This window comes from Schistocerca nitens, unplaced genomic scaffold (genome assembly GCF_023898315.1).
Source record: "Schistocerca nitens isolate TAMUIC-IGC-003100 unplaced genomic scaffold, iqSchNite1.1 HiC_scaffold_380, whole genome shotgun sequence".
Lineage (NCBI taxonomy): Eukaryota > Metazoa > Arthropoda > Insecta > Orthoptera > Acrididae > Schistocerca > Schistocerca nitens.
This window is the reverse complement of record NW_026045914.1, coordinates 922251-945215: the sequence shown is the minus strand read 5'-3', so window position 1 is coordinate 945215 and position 22965 is coordinate 922251. Positions and strand designations below refer to the sequence as shown.

At 42.3% G+C, this 22965-nt stretch overlaps 1 protein-coding gene across 1 annotated transcript in view; it reads right to left on the bottom strand.

The window, feature by feature from the left end:
• LOC126230333 (carbonic anhydrase-like) overlaps nucleotides 1-22965 on the bottom strand; it is a 68001-nt gene that overhangs the window by 5647 nt on the left and 39389 nt on the right. The window contains exons 4-7 of the mRNA XM_049942391.1: nucleotides 21997-22167; nucleotides 20464-20602; nucleotides 13750-13855; nucleotides 5025-5255 (exon numbers count right to left, since the gene is read on the bottom strand). Of these exons, the coding sequence (XP_049798348.1) occupies nucleotides 5025-5255; nucleotides 13750-13855; nucleotides 20464-20602; nucleotides 21997-22167 (647 nt within the window). The remainder of the gene's footprint in view (nucleotides 1-5024; nucleotides 5256-13749; nucleotides 13856-20463; nucleotides 20603-21996; nucleotides 22168-22965) is intronic.

Sequence of the window (22965 nt, the reverse complement as noted above, 5' to 3'; positions counted from 1 at the left end):
CATCTAAAAAACCAAGCAGGAGAGAAGACAGCATATGTTTTTGAAGCCCAAATCTTAAGTCAGTTGTTACTCGGTGTAGAGCTAAGGATGACGATTTCCTTCCAGATTTAAGTACTGCTTCGGATGAAATCCGTGAAGTTCTTTGTCAGGCAGCGGCATGCAACTCTTTAGATGAAGAGCAAAATAGTGGTGGTGGTGGAGGTGATGGAGATGGTGATGAACATAATAGTGCCTTTAGAAAAATAATCTGTGAAACTACCAACATACTTGTTGTTCCAAATGGAGTAAAAGCCCTCTAGTGCAACATAAAATGTCTGCACGCAATCTAGTGAAATTTATACCAGGACCAGCGAAGGGTATAGTCGCTCACACACTCAAAGATATTTAGGATCCTTTAGGCACTGTGGATAAAATTGTGAGCTGCACAAACTTAGAGGCAAGAATAGTGTGTGTACCAAAATGATAAACTGGTATGACTTAACTGGAGAAGAAGTGTAATCCTTCTGGGAAATTTTGTGTCGTAGTCGAGAAGGTAAGGCCTGACATTTTACAATCAGGGAACTTTTTTGAGAAAGTTTTGCAATTCGTCATATAGGGCTACCATGTCCATGAGTCGGTTAGAGGCATTAAGAGGATTCATTAGTTTTCGTAGGTACAAGAGATGCTAAGTTACAAACCGATAAGCTTGCTGCTGTATTGTATGAATGGGAATTAATTATGGGACAGTGCAGGAATGAAATGAGACTCAAAATTAATTTTACAGTCGGAAGACAACTAGTTCCATTTACGAGCTGTTGTGGATTTGTACAATATAATATGTCAAATGAGCGTGGAAAGTTGTACCATTGATGGGACTGTATATGAAGGAGGACAACCAGACGAGTCACCTCTGCAATATTTAGACCTTACCACAGTGAAGAACCTTCGAAGCAATATTACTGGTGCAGCCGGAAATGTTACTAAAGATAATTATTTTATAGGCGTACCATTGGCAGAACAACTCTTGAGTAGGATCCTAGCTCTTATGATGACATTGAGGATGAATAAAAGAAAAATTCCAAAAGAGATGACGCTAAATAGTCTAAGATAAAGTCTATTTCCATTCACAACAACAGATATTCAAGTGCACAGAGGATAATAGGGTACGAGCGTAACTAGATGTATATGTAACATTATCTGTCAGACTACCAGAGATGTAAATTTGTTCCAATAGACTGTTGTTCTGTGACATTTTCAGATTAAATATGACAACTGTGTTCTTCGCATGCCACTCTTAAAACCTTCTTCTCCCTGGCCCCTCTTCCCTCTTCTTTCCCCTCCCCTCCCCCCACCATTCATCTGGAGCTGTCAGCAATATATATGTAGTTGGAACACGAAATTTCGTGCATCGGAAGAGCAGGTGTACGGATTGGGCAGTGTCTTGAAAGGAGGATATAAGATGAACATCAACAAAAGCAAAACGAGGATAATGGAATGTAGTCGAATTAAACGGGGTGATGCTGAGAGAATTAGATTAGGAAATGAGCTTTGCTATTTGGGAAGCAAAATAACTCATGGTGGTCGAAGTAGAGAGGCTGTAAAAAGTAGATGGCAATGGCAAGAAAGGCGTTCCTGAGCAAGAGAGGTTTGTTAACATCGACTATAGATTTAAGTGTGACAATGAGAGAATAGAAGCTTTTGAGATGTGGTGCTGCAGAAGAATACTGAAGACTAAATGGGTAGATCATGTAACTAATGAGGAGGGGATAAAATTTTCTCGGGCTTCCAGCCGCGTCCAGTGGTTTAAAATACACGAGCTTTCGGCCAATTTCTCCTCGGCCATTGTCAATGGTGAGGAGAATTCCGCTGGAAGCCCGAGAAATTTTATCAGTAAATATCGCCACGAAACAATGCATTCGTATGATGAGGAGGTACTGAACAAAATTGGGGAGAAGAGAAATTTGTGGTTCAGCATGAGTAGAAGAAGGCATCGATTGGTAGTACACATTCTGAGGCATCAAGGGTCACCGATTTAGTACTGACGGAAGCGTGGGAAATGAAAATCGTAAAGGGAGACCAGGAGATGAATACAGTAAGCAGATTCAGAAGGACGCAGGTTGCAGTAATTAGTCGGAGACGAAGACGCCTGCACAGGATAGAGTAGCATTGAGAGCTGCATCACGCCAGTCTTTGGACTCAAGACCACAACAACAGCAATGCATTGGAGCTTCAAAGAAGTCATACAGCTATTGATAAATGACTTTATCACTCAAATAGCTCACTTGACACGTTTCGGATTTATTTCCATCATCACATATCCTAGTGCACTAGATGTAATTGTAATAAAAGGTGACACAGTGCTCATGTCGGTCATCTTAAGTTCCATATAGAGACCACCAAAGCCTGTCGTATCCTGCGACATTCTGTGTAATTGGATATCTGATGATGGAAATAAATTCTAATAGCGTCAATTGATCAATTTGAGTAACAAAGTCATATTTCACCGATTGTATGACTTTTTTGAAGAGACCTATTCGGCCCCAATACAGTACTACACCATAGTATAAAAAATGTTGTTTTATGGGCCAGGATCTCCTTGTCCACCTTCTTCTGAGCTGGGGACAGCGACCAGTCCCACATGACACATTTCCGAGACCATCCCGGAACTATCTGAAGCGTGCTTGTCTCCCTCCACTGTCCCCGCGATGGAAGGTTCCATGAAACTTTTGATGTAAACAACATCAACGATTGTCTCTTTCACGGCGTTTGGTGTGAGCGAGGCTGAACGTTGTTATTTCTCCCTTGCTGTAGTGGTGATTACCTGTTTGAATACTGTTGACAAGCCTGGAAAGTGCTGGGTAATGAGGTAGCACAAGTGGAAGTTAGCAACCTTGTGTCTACAGCGGGCCTGATGCAACACTGTTTCTGGAAAACTCGATGTCAACAACATGGGCCCATCGCTTAAATGAAGACTCCACCCTGAAACTTCAGTTTTTTTCAAAGCAATTCTAATGGCTATTTCACTTCTTTGGAGTGTTTACTCTTACATCCCAAAATTGGGAATTGCATGTACGTCTAAGAAAAATATGAACTGCGCGAAAGGGCCATGCCACAATGGCAGCTACCAAAGTGGCCAAGACAGTACCTGCCCATCAGAGACTTGCGTCTGATGCACTACTGGCAAGATGCACTGCTGGCAAGACACAAAATCGAAATGCAAGTTTGTACAGTGTCATCTTGGGTCTTAAAACTGTTTCGTAGTTCAATATGCACTTTATCACTTCCCTGAAGAAGATCTCCTTATCTAAAGACCGACTGAACAAGCAGTCCTCAATATGCTGCATGTAGAAGAAAGGATACAAGAAAAAGTCTACCTTGGTCTTGGAATTACAACAAGAAGAAGCCTTACGTGAGAAGGAAGGGAAAACGTGTGGTGCTGGTCAATTGTAATGGGTATGAAGTGTCTTGAAAGCAGGGTATAAGATGAACATCAACAAAAGCAAAACGAGGATAATGGAATGTAGTCGAGTTAAGTCGAGTGATGCTGAGGGAATTAGATTACGAAATGAGACACTTAAAGTAGTAAAGGAGTTTTGCTATTTGGGGAGCAAAATAACTGATGATGGTCGAAGTAGAGAGGATATAAAATGTAGACTGGCAATGGCAAGGAAAGCGTTTCTAAAGAAGAAAAATTTGTTAACTTCGAGTACAGATTTAAATGTCAGGAAGTCGTTTCTGAAAGTATTTGTATGGAGTGTAGCCTTGTATCGAAGTGAAACGTGGACGATAAATAGTTTAGACAAGAAGAGAAATAGAAGCTTTCGAAATGTGGTGCTACACAAGAATACTGAAGATTAGATGGGTAGATCACATAACTAATGAGTAGGTATTGAATAGAATTGGGGAGAAGAGGAGCTTGTGGCACAACTTGACTAGAAGAAGGGATCGGTTGGTAGGACATGTTCCGAGACATCGAGGGATCACCAATTTAGTATTGGAGGACAGCGTGGAGGGTAAAAATCCTAGAGGGAGACAAAGAGATGAATACACTATGCAGATTCAGAAGGATGTAGGCTGCAGTAGGTACTGGGAGATGAAGAAGCTTGCACAGGATAGAGTAGCATGGAGAGCTACATCAAGCCAGTCTCAGGACTGAAGACCACAACAACAACAACATGTGTCTTCTACTAGCATTCATGTTTTAGTAAAATTTAGAATCCATTGTGCCATAAGTTTGTTTTTCTACGTTCAGTGCCAACTTTTTAAACATAAATATTAACCAATCTCAACGATATTTTTGTAGGAAGTGGTCTTGAGGTATTTGTATGCTTCTATGCATTAGTATTAGCGACACTATAGTTTGCCAGTTTCATTATCACATTTACGGACTGATAATTAAAGAAAATTTAAGTTTGAAATTTAGGAAAAATGCTGAATTTTTTCTCGTAAGATGAATGCATAGAATTGCTGAACAATGTGTGGTGAATGTACCTAAAGAAACTAAAATGTAAAAATTGAAGACTGAATACAAAAATTTGACTTTCAAACAAAGCGTTAAAAGTCACATTAAAAATTGGGAACTAAAAAACCAATGAAGCCTGGAATTCTAAGCTTGGGAATTGCTACATCTTTATATGATATACACGATTTTAAAGAGCGGTTCAATTGGCAAAGTAGAAGGAAAGTTAAATTATTGGGTAGAGTCTCTCCTTAAGATGTCTCCTGGTTTTGTGCGTGCCGAGCCAGAGGTGCAGTTTTTGGGATGGAATCGCAATCGGAAGGACCCTCAAAACGAGCGTTCAGATCTCTGTTGTCTGTTCATCTGTATCAATTGGCGCTTCTCGCTTCGCTGGTTACTGGCACAATGAGACCAGCGACTGTAGAAGCAGATCACATTTCCATTGTGTTAACTACTGTGTTATGTCGCTCGTTCCCGCGTGTAATAATGTCCAGTGTACGGCGAAATCTGATAGCGGAGCAGCAACATAAACCAAACAGGTCTCATTTGAATCAGTAATGCTAGAGCGCTGAATGGCCAGTGTTACCTGCGATTCGGAGACGCCATTCAGAGGGGGATAGACGAACCACATGACGGTCTCCGTGCAGGGCGGAGTGGTGAAGCTGCCGTTGTAATAGTAGTAGTCGTCGACGGGGTAGCCGGAGAAGATCTCGTCGTAGGTGAGTTCCTCGTCCGGCTGTGTGGTCTGTCCAGGATTCACAACTTGGGGCAGGGCTCGCACGATCGGAGCCAGCGACGGGTTGTCTTCCTCTTGTACCTGCAACAACGTAGCACACAATGCTATATGTACAGGGAATACTGATTTTCCTGTTCTTGCTCGTGTAACAACGTGATACATAAGTTACGTCTTCCTGTCCCTGTAACAAAATGGCACAAGAATAAAGCACAATATTCTTCATTAATGCGGTCATGGTGTCCGTAATTGCTGTGTTACTACTTTAGGTATTTCGAATCCGTCTTTGCAGTTACTAAAAATGCTTATACGTTCTATGCAAAAGAAAAAAAAAGGACCGTACCACGAAGGAATTATCCGAATGGGATCAAATTCGGTGAATGTGTTGTAGTTGTAAAGACAAATTATTACAGTTTCAGAAAAATTCGACGATTCATTCAGGAGAAAGAGCTCCACAAACTGAGCAAGTCGATAACGCTTTAGGCCACCTCGGACTCATATGAAAGTAATTATTCGGCTTGGGATTGCTTGACAGAGTGGTTGGATTTCCTCCTGAGGGATACCGAACCAAGTTCAGCTCAATTGGCGTGTTAGATCGTCAAAACCCCGAGATGGCTAGACGTCCCTACCCATAACGCTACAGACGTTCTGAACTGGGGAGAGATATGGCGATTTTGTTAGCCCAAGTTTGGAAGCACAAACACAAGCAGCAGAACGCTCCTGGTGTCCAGCGAGGGGTGGTGCGGTGGGCGGGGATTTGGGAGGGAGGGGGGGAGTGTTATCTTGCTGAAATGTAAGCCCAGGGTAGCTTGCCATGAATGGCAACAGAACGAGGCACAGAATATTTTGTCGACGAACCTCTGTGCTGTAAGGGTGCCGCTGATGACAAACAGACGGGTCCTGCTATGAAAAGAAGAGGCGCCCCAGACCAACCTTCCTGGTTGTCGGACCATATGGCGGGTGACAGTCACAATGGTATCCTACGGCAGTCCAGGGCGTCTCCAGACCTGTAATCTCATTGACCGGAGCATAAGTGTCTTCGGTCATGAGTCTCACTCCGAATTGAGCACCGCTGACCAGCGAAGCCTTATCTTGGACGACCTGGACAGCGGCGGGATAACAATGTGACGTCACCCACCGTCCGGCCCGACCACCAGAGGTAATGGTCTGGGGTCCCATTCCATTTCTGGTTGTAAGCCGCGGCACCCTTTCATCACAGCGGTAATTCGACTATCTCACACAGCCCGTTTTATTGCCCTTCACGGCAAGACACCCTGGTCTTACATTTCAGCAATGCGGCACCCGCCCGCACACGGCGAGTATTTCTGCTACTTGTCTTTGTGCTTACCGAACTGTACGTTGGCCAGCAAGGTAGCCGGATCTCTTTCCAATTGAGAAGGTTTGTAGCATAATGGGCAGGGCCCTCCAATCAGCTCAGGATTTTTACAATCCAACTAGCTAACTGTGCAGAATTTGGCCCAATATTTCTCAGGAGGACATCGAGCAACTCCGTCAATCAGTGCCAAGCGGAATAATTGCTTGCGTTAGGACCAGAAGTTGGCCAACACGTTATTGACTTGCTCAGTTTGTTAAGCTCTTTCTCGTAAATAAATCATCCTATTTTGTCTGTATTTTATCTATCCAAAAGCTGTTTCTAAATGTAGGGAAAGTTGCGTGTTATATTTATATATTTGCCAGCTTTCATAAGTCAGTTTATTTCGTATCGATTATCTGCTAGCAACCTTTACTTAAGCCGCCAGCACTCCATAGCGGAGAAACGAGGAAACTGTTCCCGAATTGAAGACTGCCATTTGCAGGGACGAATATGAATACTGGGGTATTATTTAAAGGGTATGAGAGAAAACGAAAGGAAAAGCACTAAACAAAATGAAAGGCTGTTTACTTAACAATCCCCGCTGAGTCTGTCTTAAATGAATGAAATTTGCCAGTTTTCTGTATTATATCTCCATGGAAAGACGGGAAGCAGTTAATATATACTGAAGAATGTAGGGCTCATTCTTACAAGTAGGGGCGAAAATGCATCAAATTACCGATTCAGGATTGTTGCGTGAAACTTCTGAAGTCTCAGACAGTGAGACTATTGTATCATTCATTTAGTTTTGCAGTTTCGGTTCTTGTTTCATATTTCGTGGCACTCATAACACTTCTGTCTTTTGAGATTATTTTTCAAATTCACTTTTGTATATCATAATTTTATCTACCTTCCTTTCCACAATTTTATCGTATTTTCCTTCGAATTATTTGTACGTCAATGATTGCAATCTCCAACATGACTTGAGCTAGCGACTTCATTTTCACACTTTTTCCTAACAGTAGGCTCCCAGAGTCGTTATGGACGTCAAGTGCATCGCCCTGCAAATGGCGCCTTCAATATGGTAGAGATACACTAGCGCCAGTGCGTCGTGTAGTTACTTTTAGTACGTCTGTGCTTTGGGCCCTTAACTCTGAGCCCACTGATCAACTACTGCTCCACTAATATCTCTGCTGTCTAAGCCAAGAGGATATGAAGGCGGACAGACGGTGGGCATGCTTCGCAAGTTTCTAAGGAGAACAAAGCTATCGCTTCTTCCTACTCTCTTCGTACCTGCAGGAGAGAACAACTTTATGACGTTATGGTGTGAAATCGTGTGCTACTGAAACTGGTTGCATTTATACGTGCTGAGGAAGAGAGAGAGAGAGAGACACAGCTATATGTATGTGCAAGCAGAAATGGTTTGTATGTGTCAGGTATTTTATTGAAATAAATCTCCACTAACGTAACTATTCTGGATAAAAGGTAACACTTTTGCTTAACCGAATGCGGGGCGAGCCAATTCGGTTTCTGAAGATTTGTCCAGCTCAATTGCTGAATTTGCGGCAGAGTGGCTCTCGCGAATGCGATTCAGTGCGACATTCCCATTCTGTTCCTGAACTGCAAGTATTTCGCGATCGGGTTTAGTAAGTCGTGTTTTCATTCGCCAAACAGATTCTGCTTCTTACATGATTTTCAAATGTATGTTGCACAACTGTTCTTCATTTGGCTGTGGCAGCAGGCAGTACGTGTCTCATCTAAAATTAATCAGTGCGGTCTGTGTAAAACGTCTGTATTTCTGAGGCACAATAACAACTGCAAGGTTAATAAAATGTTATACCTTTACTCCAAATTCATACCATTCATAAATTCACTTAAATTAAATAATAGTTCCGTAGTGTAATAGATGTGTACAACGATAAGGCCTTGCAAAAATGCATTATCTGGAAGTAACTAAACTGAATACTTGTTCCCTTTTTCCTTTTTTTCTTTTTTCGGGATAAATTTGTCAGTCATCAGTTGCTGAAAATTACAGTCAAGACTAAAACTATGAATATTTGCAGTAACTAACACTCAGAGGTAAGCCGCTCTTTGCATTAATAAGTGACTTTCAGAACACGGAAGGTAAGTTCTCCTCGAGATCTTCGAGAACGCAGCTGCTCCACGACCTGATTAAGTGTTTTGTGACACTATGGTGTTGTGTGGCTCACCACGACGTAGTATAACCACTTTATACACTGAAGCGCCAAAGAAACTGGTATAGCCATCCGTATTCAAATGCAAAGCTATGCAAATAGGCAGAATACGGCGCTGCGGTCGGCAACGCCTATATGACAACAAGTGTCTGGCACACTTGTTAGATCGGTTACTGCTGCTACAATGGCGGGTTATCAAAATTTAAATGAATTTTAAAGTGGTGTTATAGTAGCCCCTCGAGCGATGGGACACAGCAACTCCGAGGTAGCGATAAGTGGGGATTTTCCCGTACGATCATTTCACGAGTGTACCGTGAGTATCAGGAATCAGCTAAAACATCAGACCTCCGACATCGCTGCGTCTGGAAACAGATCCTGCAAGAATGGAACCAATGACGACTGAAGAGAATCGTTCAACGTGACAGAAGTGCAAACCTTCCGCAAACTGCTGCAGATTTCAGTGCTGGAACATCAACAAGTGTCAGCGTGTTAACATTCAATGAAACCAGAAGGCCGACTCATGTACACTTGATGACAGCCCGACACAAAGCTTTACGCCTCGCCTGGACCCGTCAACGCCGACATTTGACTGTTGATGACTGGAAATATGTTGCCTGGTTGGACGCTTCGTTTCAAATTATAGCGAGCGGATGGGTGTGTTCAGGTGTGGAGACAACATCATGAATCCATGGACTCTGCATGTCAGCAGGGGATTGTTGAAGCTGGTGGAGGCTCCGTAATGGTGTGGGGCGTGTGCAGTTGGAATGATATGGGACTCTAGATAAGACTCTGACAGGTGACACGTACATAAGCATCCTGTCCTATCACCTGCATCCATTCATGTCCATTGTGCATTCCGACTAACTTGGCAATTCCAGCAGGATTATGCGACACCCTACACGTCCAGAATTGCTACAGAGTGGCTCTAGGAACCCTCTTTTAAGTTTAAATATTTCCACTGGCCACCAAACACACCAGACATGGAAATTATTGAGGATATCTGTGATGTTTCTTTAAAGTAAGTACCGCCATTAGACTGATGTTTATTTACAGTGTTACATTTACACTTACACAATCATGATTTCGGCTTCAAAGTGCCATTATCAAGGGTTTTCTGAAAGCAGGTTAGACAATAACAGTGAAATACATAACAAGTGATATAACCGTATAACAATCCATATTTGTAATGCGGATGGATATCCCTACTTTTATATTACGTTAAATTTAAATGTGCTGTTTAAGATGAAATCTTTTTATACTTTTATTTACTTAAATGCTTTTATGTACATGACCTGTTTCATATACCTGTATTATTTGCACGTATTCCTAAGTAATGTTCCAACACATATAACAGGATTTACATGCCTGATGATACGTACATCATAAATATCGCTTCAAACTTCATTGGTTAATTAATGAGTGAGTAGAATAAGTAATTGCTCTGTATTGTGTTAATTCTGAATTCAGGCAAAATTACACAATTTAGAATTGGCTATGTGTTAATTTCACGTATAAATCTGTATATTTACCTACTGAAATGTACTTTAAAGAACGTCAATGCCTAGTTGGGCTTCTATATTTATGATGCAGTGAATATCATTGAGAGATTTGTTACTGTTTATGTTTATGAGCAGGCAACTTCATCGTATACTAAGATAAACAGGTACTGCAAAGATGTAACAACTACCAAAGAAAATAAATTGCTCCTAACCTTTCCTATCCTACCGGACACTGACTCCAAAGATTAAGAAAGGTTGCGTGCTTGTAACAGGAATTTTTTTGACCAAGACAATTTGACACTTAGCCAACTGTCATTCAGTCAAGATGGTGCACACAGTAATGGAACAAAGCAGTAGGCTATGCCAGAAATATCGACTCTTAGACAATGTTTCTAATAGCGTATTTTAATACTACAGTATGCCATCCCAGGTAATTTATAATACTTGTAAGGAAGCATTACAAATATGGATTGTTTTACGGCTATATCACGTGTTATGTACTTTACTGTTATTGCCTAACCTTCTTTCAGAAAACATTTGATAATGGCACTTTGAAGCCGAAATCATGATTGTGTAAGTGTATATGTAACATTGTAAATAAACAACAGTCTAATGGTGGTACTGACTTGGCAGAATTATACTATGACTGTCGCCCCGCATTGTGAAAATATTATTAAATATCTGTGATGCCTTGCAACGTGCTGTTCAGAAGAGATCTGCGCCCCCGCGCACTCTTACGGATTTATGGAGAGCTCTGCAGGATTCATGATGTCTGTTGCCTCCAGTACTACTTCAGACATTATTCCAGTCCATGTTACTTCGTGATGCATCGCCTCCTAGTGCTCGCTGGGGACCTACACGATATTAGGCAGGTGTACCAATTTCTTTGGCTCTTCAGTGTATATGACTTGATCTGAATCTACGTGACATTTGGCTCTGGGGACATGTAAACGGCCGGCTGGTGTGGCCGAGTGGTTCTAGGCGCTTCAGTCTGGAACCGCGCAATCGCTACGGTCGCCGGTTCAAATCCTGCCTCGGGCATGGATGTATGTGCTGTCCTTAGATTAGTTAGGTTAAAGAAGTTCTAAGTTCTAGGGTACTGATGACCTCAAATGTTAAGTCCCATGGTGCTCAGAGCCATTTGAACATGTAAACGAACGCTTTTACCAGCGACACTTTCGGTGTCTACGTTATCTATAGGTCAGTATGTAGGAACACGTTGCTTATATTCCACCTAAACTGCTGCAAGCAACTGTTGATCAGTTTCACAGATGCACAATCTCGTCAACGTCTCCGGTGCTCATAATGAACAATCTCTGTAAGCAGCCGTTCGTAAGAGAATCAACGTTATGCCTTTCTCATTTTTTTTACCTTTTCTGCGCACGCCCAGTTCCTAATCCATTACATGTGGAAACATCCTTTCTTGCATTCACAACGCTAGATATGCACTCGTTGGCCAAAATTGGAACTAATATTTTGCTGTGTAAATCAGTGTCGTATCAACGCATTAGAACATCTACCAAGATTCGCTCTAATTAAAGCTGACACTGGATCTCAGTGAGTAGTTGCACTTTATTTATAACCACCAGGTACTAATTAAAAACGTGAGAATTACTGAACTATATGACATAAAATCGTCATAACTTCTGAACGGTTTCCGTTTGGACGTCCAAACTGCACGGTTGGCCATTTGGAGTAATGGGAATTAGTATGCGCATGCGCATGCGCCTTGTTGATGTCAGCAATTTTCATTTGGATGGGTTCGCAAATAAGCAGAATTGGCGCATTTGGGGGTTTGAGAATACCAATTTCGCGATCGGGAAGTCTCTGCACTCTCAACGTGTAACTGTGTGGTGTGCAGTATCCAGTCACGTGATAATCAGTGTTGTGGGTTGGCAGGAGAGCCAACACCGGGTACTAGAGGAAGCCGAAAGGCACGCATTTTAACCCACGCAAGCTGGCGTGAGGTCTGGAACAGGACAAGAAAATTAGACTTTAGAAAAACGGACGTAGCTGGTGGAATACTTAACTTTAATCCATAAATGGTGAACGTCGCTCTTGACGGTACATTATTCATAATCTCAATAGTAACTGGTAATGGCGCCTTGCTAGGTCGTAGCAAATGACGTAGCTGAAGGCTATGCTAACTATCGTCTCGGCAAATGAGAGCGTATTTTGTCAGTGAACCATCGTTAGCAAGTCGGTTGTACAACTGGGGCGAGTGCTAGGAAGGCTCTCTAGACCTGCCGTGTGGCAGCGCTCGGTCTGCAATCACTGATAGTGGCGACATGCGGGTCCGACGTATACTAACGGACTGCGGCCGATTTAAAGGCTACCACCTAGCAAGTGTGGTGTCTGGCGGTGACACCACAATCAGTGCGTTATTCCTTGATGGCACGGTGGCTACCGAACGGTACGTGAAAGGTTTTGTAAGATGATTTCATCCCCATTGTCCAAAGTGACCCTGATTTCGACAATATGTGGTTCATGCAAGACGGAGCTCGATCCCATTGAAGCAGGAGAGTGTTTGATGTCATGGAGGAGCACTTTGGGGACCGCATTCTGGCTCTGGGATATAAGAGGCCACTGGAATGGGCCTCGATTGGCCGGCATATTCTCCGGATCTGAACACACGCGACTCCTTTTTCTGGGCTATTTTAAAGGCAAGGTGTACAGAAATAACCCCAAAACCATTACTGAGATGAAAACAGCCTTTCGGGAGGTTGTCGACAGCATCGATGTTCCGGCATTTCAGCAGAATTTCGCTAACCCATCTGCGCCACATCATCGCCAATGATGGCAAACATATCGAACACGTTATAACCTAAATCCGAATATCCGTATCGACGTTTGGGTGTTGAATAAAGTGTGTGCATGCCATAGTTTGTAACTAATTTTAGGTTTTTGTTTTCATATACTTCAATAAATGTCACCCTGTTGTGGGCGTTCCTAATTTTCAAAAGAGAAATCTTGTATGGGACGTAATAACTGCTGGGTGTTGCAGTATAAACTGCAACAGGATAAAACAAGTGCTTTAAATTTGTGTTTCCCATTTTAACACATCTCTTAGGATAAATCATAGGGTTATAACTGCCTCATGTCGTACTACATTTCTTCAGAACCCAAACTGATCTTCTGGCATATGTTACATTCTTCCGTAGTTAATTGGTCTTAGTATTTTGCAACCATAATTTGTTAATCTGAGAATCTGCTGAGAATTACAGTTGTCAGCATCTGCCTACTTTAGTACTGGGAATTTTACATTCTTCTTGGTGACTGTGGGTATTTTACTGGTCTCATGGGAATTAATTTTCATGCCAGGAGGGACAGCTATGTCATAGTTGGTTCTCCAAATGATCTTAACAATTCTAAGGGATTGTTATCGACTCTCTGTGGGTTGTTTCGATTTAGATCTTTCAGTGATCTGTCAAATTCATCTCGCTGTATCAAATTGTCCACCCTTTCCATAACTTCGCATAAAGTTTCTCTCCTTCTGTGTATCCCTTCCACTTTTCAGTCTCCCATTCCGACTTGGTACTGCTTGGAATGTGAACTGTTGAAGCCATACTCACAGGGTACAGCTGGGAAATCCTCAAGACCCCGCCTGGGTACTTGGACGCTTCCTCGTAGCTTGAGTATTTCTCGGAGTACAGTGCCCACTGACCTTCCAATGGATATCTGAAACAGTTAGAAATTACAGATCAGCTGTATCTGCGTTCACTGTCACACTCAAACACAAAAAGTTAAAAATTATGGAACAGGTGGACGTGGATCTATGCACAGCTTCAGGGTTACACACACACACACACACACAAACAATCGCACACTACTGACAGTATATACGTAGCACAAAAACGTCTAACAAAATTTCGTCCAATGAATATTTTTCGTAGAAAAGATACTTGTGTACATCAAAGAAAGGCAATTTGCCAACGCTGTAATTACATGTATACAATAGTGTGAAATTGTGCTCCACACTAGATGTGGTGCGTTGAATTTTGCGTTGGAATGCTGGAGTTTTAAAGTTTGATTTCACATCTAGTTGCATTTTTCTTTTAATTTCGTAACCTTGGCTGGGAGTGACAAGGTGTCTGTCTTCTTAGGTGCTATACACCAGTTGCAGCAGTTCTTGCGCAAAACGTGTGATTATTTGAGAACAACAGTGACATGACAGAACAATCGTTGCATTATTCCGTTTTTAGAAACGGCTGTTAAATGTTACACATTATAATTAGCAGAAACTTACTTACTACCGTAATGTGCAGCTGTGGTATTATGATGGACTCCTGACACAGAATGTCTCATTAAACAAACAACTGACGACCTGAGATGTCAGTAACTCATAGCAAAACTGATTGTGTGAGTTCGCAAAAACATAAGTGAAGAAGTTTCATATTTATTTTCCAGACACTGGATTGTCTTTTCACTAGATGTCAATGCATCCTAAAACATTATAGTACTGCATTGAAAAAAAGGAAAAGAAAACTGTATCTACTGCTGTATTACCACAGAGAAGAAAATTTCGTGTATTAACTATATGGCCAATGCCATAATTTCGCAAACCTGATTTTGGTATCTCGAACCTTTTAGGAGATACAGTAGACGTTATGAATATCCCATTCTCATTGTATCATTAGCGCACACAAGTGCACTACATAAAATCATTTTTATTGACTTTAGAGATGCATGTAGATCTCCTCCCTACTTTAAAGAAAAATTTCATAAACAGAAACGTATAATCTAATGTCCACCAAGCACAGAATCTTAGAGACCCCTATTTTTCACTGAAAACTTCTAGAATTTTGCGCATTGTGTTGGTTAAATGCGAAATATAACAAAAAAATGGTTCAAATGGCTCTGAGCACTATGGGACTCAACTACTGTGGTCATCAGTCCCCTAGAACTTAGAACTACTTAAACCTAACTAACCTAAGGACATCACACACATCCATGCCCGAGGCAGGATTCGAACCTGCGACCGTAACAGCAGCGCGGCTCCGGACTGGAGCGCCTAGAACCGCACGGCCACCGCGGCCGCCGAAATATAACAATAACTATGACCAATATGCACTCAGCATTACTCTGAGATGTAAAGGTACATGTAACGAAAATATATTTTTTTATTGTGTGGTTTCTGTAAAATCGTTTGAGGCCTCGTGCCTCGATTTTGACAGAGCAACGTGCCGTCGACCGCTGACGTGACGTCGACTCTCACAAATAATTTCTCGCGCCTTCCAGTTTCCACGCAGGCACTGCCACTGTGCTGTGCCAGTAGATAAAAAGGGAATCTTGTTGGCGGAGGCTCAAGCCGCCTGTCGCTGGCTTCTGTTCCGCAGATAAGTTTTTTTCTTCGTGTGCACACCCTGAGGGAACAAGCTTCCAATACGCATGTTCTGTAATGAGACGGGGACGTCCAACATGTTGACACCTAATCGTGGTTTAACGTCCTTCAGTCATACGCCATAAATGTGCTCAGTAACACTGGGTAACAGTCGACAGCTTCGATCCATGTGCTGGGCCATAATCATCTACCCTTTATCACCCTGATCTAACGATAAACGTGATTCGTCGAGTTAGATGGCACGTCTCCATTGATCCACCATCCAGTCCCGATGATCCTGCCCATTGCAGTCGAAACTGACGATATCCTTGGCTCAAAGGAAACATGCAGATATCGGCTGCTACGGAACCCCACGTTCTATAATATGTGTTGAGCGATGTGCTCCGAAATATTTGTGCCTCCTATATCCACGGTATTAGATAAGGAGTGCATGTCCAACATCTTGACGTCCACTAGTGACTTCATCTTCCTTCACAGCGTTGCTGCCCCTCGATCACGGGGTCCCGGGTTCGATTCCCGCCCGGAATGGGAATTGTCTCCGCCCATGGACTCCGTGTTTGTGTTGTCCTCATCATTTCATCACCATTAATGAAAGCGGCGAGACTGGACTGAGTAAAGATTGGGAATTTGTACAGGTGCTGATAACCGCGCAGTTGAGCGCCCTACAAACCAATCATCATCACCTTTCTTCAGATACTTTCCATAGATGCTCACAACAACAGCACGTTAACAGCCGATCACCTCCACTCCTTCCGACATGTTCGTTCCCAGGCGCTGAGCTGTTATAATCTCGCTTGTGTCAAAGTCGATGATGTCAGTGCATATCCCCACTTACAGACTGTATCGCAGCTAGAATGATTTCCGATACGTCTCTGGTTCACTTCTATATTTTTCTTACACCATCGCTTGCCTGCTGTGCTAAGAGTCAGATTTCAATCTCGTGGTAGCTAGTGTTCGTATTGTTTAGGCTTATCAGTGCATTGTACAGTTTTTCTTGGGAAACTACACATTGTATCCCATTTCGTTAGGACTGTGTAACTGCGCTTTTAATTGAGAACGAATAATGTCAGGCTTATTCCCATATAGGGGAGAGGTGATCGATAATATCGGTAATAATTAATAGCACTGAAAAAGTTTTTAATTAAATTATCGATATATAATCTCACATCAGAATAACGTCCGCAGCAAAGTAGATCCTCAGGGAAATCAAAGAGAGTTCAGCCTGGATACTTTTGTTTCCAAATTCGACTACATAAACTATGCGCGGGTATTGTTAATTCTATAGTTTTCTGCGCTCTGAGTAAGTCTAGGTAGCTGCGGCGTGCGATATAGCTGGTATTTCCGTGTGATATTCCACGGAAGGGATCAGGGAACTTCTGTTAAACTGCAAAAACGTGACTATAGTTAATTTATACGAGACAGACTTATGACGAAACTTATACTGAGGTCTACAAAGACCTTTGCGGTAAGGTCAAGGAATAAGAATATCCGAGGAATTGTGTGCGCGAGAGAAAGCAGTGCTCTGCATTAAACACAATTACATATTGGGACTTATTGGATCTGTGGACTATATGAAGGGACGCTAAATTGAATATAAGAACGGAACTGGACACTTAGCTTTGTGAAGGTAAAAGCGTACGAAGTTTGAATAACTATATCGAAGTATATTAATGGACCACAGTCCTTGCTATAACATCTTTGAGTGACGAACGATAAAAATCACGGACATTTTAGTTGCCGTAATTGCTGAGAGTAATTGTAGAATCAACTCTCCTTTTCTCAATGTACAAAACGCATTCATTCATGATCATTTAATTTTTATTAAATGTTGTTAATAAAAAAATTAAAGTGATTTCCACAGTAGCGTACGTATTAGTCAACGATAATCAAAGGAAAGCTGCAAACTGTATCTCTCGATGACGGAAGGTTAGATTACGAAACATTACGAAGTGTAAATTTTTACTTAAAAGCTATTTAACATTTCATTTCCATTCGGATAGAAACAGTGCGGATAAGTAGTAACGTCGGAAATAGGAAGCTTAAATAATAACTAACATCCAAAGACGTTATTAATTATCTTGTTTTCGGTAACGCAGCAACTGCGCAAAAAGTCAACATTAAGTATTATTATGAAAACCCGAAGTTTAGTCGCCGTTACAGTGAAGGCGTTTGTGGCTGCTCCATCTGATGTTTAGATATAATTAAATTTCGGACATATACAGTAGATTACAACATCAATAGCTAACGTTAGAGAAGCCGACGACAGCACATCGGCGAAGGGCGGCTACAAGTGCTTGTGTGAAATTCCAAAATACAATACTATTTCGTGGCGAGCTGTCGCGTCAATTTCCTTGAGCTTTCAACAACAGCCGTGTAGGACGTCAAAGAATATAGCAATATGTATCGACTCTTCTCGGAAAATGACTGTGGAGCAGAGAGGTAACAAGTATTTTAAGTGCTCTATCGTCTGCAGACGAGAATTCATCGAATTCGACCCAAAAATCTAGAGGCAGTTTCCAGGTCGCTACTCCATGACAACGTCCCAGCCCCCACACCGAAGACTGTGAGCGAATTTTTGGCCAGTAAATCGATAGCAGTCCTGCATCATCACAGTCCTGGATCGCCGTATTGGTCAGTTTTGACCCCAGATGACCCCTGGTTGATCCCGAGTTGAAGTTGGCAATTAAAGGACACAATTGCGACGCAACTCAGGACATTCAAGAAAATTTTACTGCGGTACTAAATGCTATTCCGATAAAGGACTACAACGTCTGTTTGAAAACGCTTTTAAAATGATTGTAACTGAGTGCTGATTCAGGGGGAAACTGTTTCGAATAAATACAGTGAATTTGTGAACATAATCCATGATTTTTATTTTTCATAGCGATAGTCCTAACGAAACTGGGACACTATGTAAGTAACGTATGTTTGATTTGTCAATTATAAACATTAAAATAGGTTGCAGTATTTGCAAGCAATAAAAATAAATTAATTAGATAAATGCAGTTTCAGAAATGTAGGTAATGTACGCAATAATTGTTTTTATCTGTACAAAACTGATACCTCTTTAGGCCCCACGTTAATTAATGGTTGCTATAATTCAGTGTTTTAAGACCTTACTCTGAAGTGTTTGAACCGAAACAGTTGACAATAATATAATCATTCTATTAATATCACTCCCGCGATCATTCCCTTCGCCGTTAGGTGTTACTTTGTGTGAAGCAGACCCACTACTCTGAAATATTAGTGCCTTTGCTTACTACACAGTCTGTGGCCAATGAGCTTCACGCCGCATCCATCAGCCAGCCAGCAGTGACCGCTTGAATCGATCGGTGTTTCAGCAGTGGCTCTGCATCTCGATCCCCAGCCCTTGCGGTCCCGACCAGAGCCTTGGGCCATTTTGCAGCAGACGCTTCTCTGTCTCAGATGCGGCTTAGCAGAAGCGTGTTCAACAGAAAGGCTTGACGTTCTGCGAAACTCGTTCCGGGTTTGACTGGCCAAACAGATTCTTCTTCCCCCAATGGAATTATTTGATAGCAAGTACTGATTTTAGATTGCCAGTATGTAACCTGCTATGGCCTGTGTCCTGTCATGTCATAAAACTTCATCTACATCTACACCTACATTTATACTCCGCAAGCCAACCAACGGTGTGTGGCGGAGGGCACTTTACGTGCCACTGTCATTACCTCCCTTTTCTGTTCCAGTCGCGTATGGTTCGCGGGAATAACGACTGTCTGAAAGACTCCGTGCGCGCTCGAATCTCTCTAATTTTACATTCGTGATCTCCTCGGGAGGTATAAGTGGGGGAAGCAATATATTCGATACCTCATCCAGAAACGCACCCTCTCGAAACCTGGCGAGCAAGCTACACCGCGATGCAGAGCGCCTCTCTTAGAGAGTCTGCCACTTGAGTTTGCTAAACATCTCCTTAACGCTATCACGGTTACCAAATAACCCTGTGACGAAACGCGCCGCTCTTCTTTGGATGTTCTCTATCTCCTCCGTCAACCCGATCTGGTACGGATCCCGCACTGATGAGCTATACTCAAATATAGATCGAACGAGTGTTTTGTAAGCCACCTCCTTTGTTGATGGACTACATTTTCTAAGGACTCTCCTAATGAATCTCAACCTGGCACCCACCTTACCAACAATTAATTTTATATGATCATTCCACTTCAAATCGTTCCGCACGCATACTCCCAGATATTTTACAGAAGTAACTGATACCAGTGTTTGTTCCGTTATCATATAATCATACAATAAAGGATCCTTGTTTCTATGTATTCGCAATACATTTGTCTATGTTAAGGGTCAGTTGCCACTCCCTGCACCAAGTGCCCATCCGCTGCAGATCTTCCTGCATTTCGCTACAATTTTCTAATGCTGCAACTTCTCTGTATATATCATCCGCGAAAAGCCGCATGGAACTTCCGACACTATCTACTAGGTCAAATATATATTGTGAAAAGCAATGGTCCCAAAACACTCCCCTGTGGCACGCAAAGGTTACTTTAACGTCTGTAGACGTCTCTCCATTGATAACAACATGCTGTGTTCTGTTTGCTAAAAACTCTTCAATCCAGCCACAGAGCTGGTCTGATATTCCGTAGGCTCTTACTTTGTTTATCAGGCGACAGTGCGGAACTGTATCGAACGCCTTCCGGAAGTCAAGGAAAATAGCATCTACCTGGGAGCCCTGTTGTCCTAGAAGGACTTTTAGTCCTTAGATTGGGTACGCTACTGCGGGTTGTCTCCATGACCTATAGACAAAAGCAAGGTCCAACTACATAGGCGCTCAGAATGGCTAGCTTGCTGCGATGTCGAGATGTGCCGCTCCTGTCTTTTGGTCCGCCCACGTATCGTGGACACACCAGAACCAACTCCAGTGGCACTCGACTATTAGCTACAACAGCAGAAGAGAATATGGTCAAAGGCTCACCTCTGATCGATGAAGGTGTGGTCGCTGCCCAGGGAGTCGTCTGATCCCCAGCAGAACTGCAAGTTGTGCAGGAAGTAGCGAGAGTATAGGGGACCTCCCTCCAGGTACAGGTAGTCGGCGTCCAACAGCTCCACCGTCACTATGGACAAGAGGCAGGGTGTAGGCAGGTCTGTGTGGAGTACTGGGTTTAACGAATGAAAATGAGTTTGTAAATTAAGAACTACTTGAAACTTCCTTGCAGATTAAAACTGTGTGCCGGACCGAGACTCGAACTCGGGACCTTTGCCTTTCGCGGCCAAGTGCTCTTCCAACTGAGCTACCCAAGCACGACTCACGGCCCGTCCTTACAGCTTTACTTCCGCCAGTACCTCGTCTCCTACCTTCCAAACTTCACTGAAGCTCTCCTGCGAACCTTGCAGAACTAGCACTCCTGGAAGGAAGGATCTTGAGGAGACAAGGCTTAGCCACAGCCTGGGGGATGTTTCTTGAATGAAATTTTCACTCTGCAGCGGAGTGTGCGCTGATAGTTCGGAAGGTAGGAGTCGACGTACTGGCGGAATTAAAGTTGTGAGGACGGGGCGTGAGTCGTGCTTGGGTAGCTCAGTTGGAAGAGCACTTGCCCGCGAAAGGCAAAGGTCCCGAGTTCGAGTCTCGCTCCGGCACACAGTTTTGATCTGCCAGGAAGTTTCATATCAGCGCACACTCCGCTGTAGAGTGAAAATTTCAGTCTAAGAACTACTTGCTACCATCAACAAAATATTATATTTAAAAGCATATAAATCTTGCCAAATTTCACTAACATCACAGTAACGCTGTATTTTTAGTTTCTACGGTGTGTTATTCGCAAAGGAAAAGTAAATTTGGTTGTGTGACTGCACAGTTACTATTCAATTGAAAGTGGTGCTCTTTGTTACCTGGAAGTCGGAGCGTGAGAAGTAATCATGAACAGAAGTTACGATTACTTATTAATGCCAGTGGATTTAGTCAAGGAGAAACCACTTTCACAACGGAAAAAGCCACAGAGAACAGCACGAATGTATTCATCTCGAGGAGTCATGATTATTTCTTAATGCCAGTGGATTTATTTAAGGATAAAGCACTGTCAGTCACGATGGATAAGGCCACAGAGAATACCAGGAATATAGTAAAGTTGTCAAGTGACTGGTGTGCAAATTATATAAGAAAGCAAATGATGTGGGTTGCAAGCAGATTCTAGTACAAGAAACGAAATTTTTGCTGTAAACATTTAACAGGCAACGTGAATTTCTCACGAGGCAGCAATTTATGCAGTATTATGAGCAACAACAAGAGTATTTAGAATGGAATGAGGAGCAAACGATATAACGAAATGCACACATCGTAATTATAGCACAGCTTGTTTTACGACTGATGCTATCGCTGTAAAAACTTCATTTTTCCTGAACAATAAAGCCCCTGACCGTCACTTAATACAGACACAAATTTACAGTATCATTCTCGCAATATCCATTGTCCAATGTTCAACGTCTGGGGAAAATTCCCCGCTCTATTCACCTGTGTAGTTGTCGTTGCTGAGGTTGAAGTGGAACGGAATGCTGCGGTCTTGGTAGAAGGACCCGTTGACGTTGGACAGGTCTTCCGTAATGGCGTTGTTGGGCTCGACGTCTATGGGGCTCTGATTGTCGCCGTTACACGCTGGCGAGCACTCTCCCCACTCTTTTTCTTCTGTGGACACAGACATAAATAGCTAAAGACAACGCAGGTTCGAGAAAACACTCCCCGTGTTACGATCCTCTTGTCCTGTGACTCCACAAGAGGGGGAGCTTCTTATATGCGTGTATGTTCAAAACTGAAAGTCAGTTGGTTAAATTGGTTTCTTAGATCATACATTATCAATTAATCAGTGCTAACATTCACTTAAGAATTGTACAGGTAATGTGTTGAACCCTGGAACATTTTTTAACTTGTACGCAGCCCTGTCATATAACTTCAGTATATTTTCTTGTTCCATTTTTAAAACATAGCATTCACATTTTGTACTTAACACTCTTTTTGTGAAATTACAAAAATTACTTCGAAAAGTTATGTTTTTCCATTTGTGAATAAATGTTGCAAGGCAGAACACAATCATGTAGGCTACCTAGGAACAAATATTTTACTGAAATTTAAAAGTGTTGCAATTCAGTAAATCTTGTCAATACTGTACTGAAAAGTCTAACTGTTGAATTATTATTCTGCTACGCACGTGTAAACTCTAAATGGAATCAAATTAGGTACAAGTGTTATCGAAACCTAGTGACAGATTAAACAGATTTTGATATAGATGCTACTGGAAACTAACACAAATTTCCGATTTCAGAACGCGCAAAGTTCTTGCCACATTGAAGAAACTCAGTTCAGTTGCAAATAGCACATGCTCCATGACAGAACACCTCCTACCGTTACAAGACACGAAATATAGCTTAACCACCCCCAAGTCATATAACTAAACTCAAAAGTAAGGATGATTCACAGAGATATGCA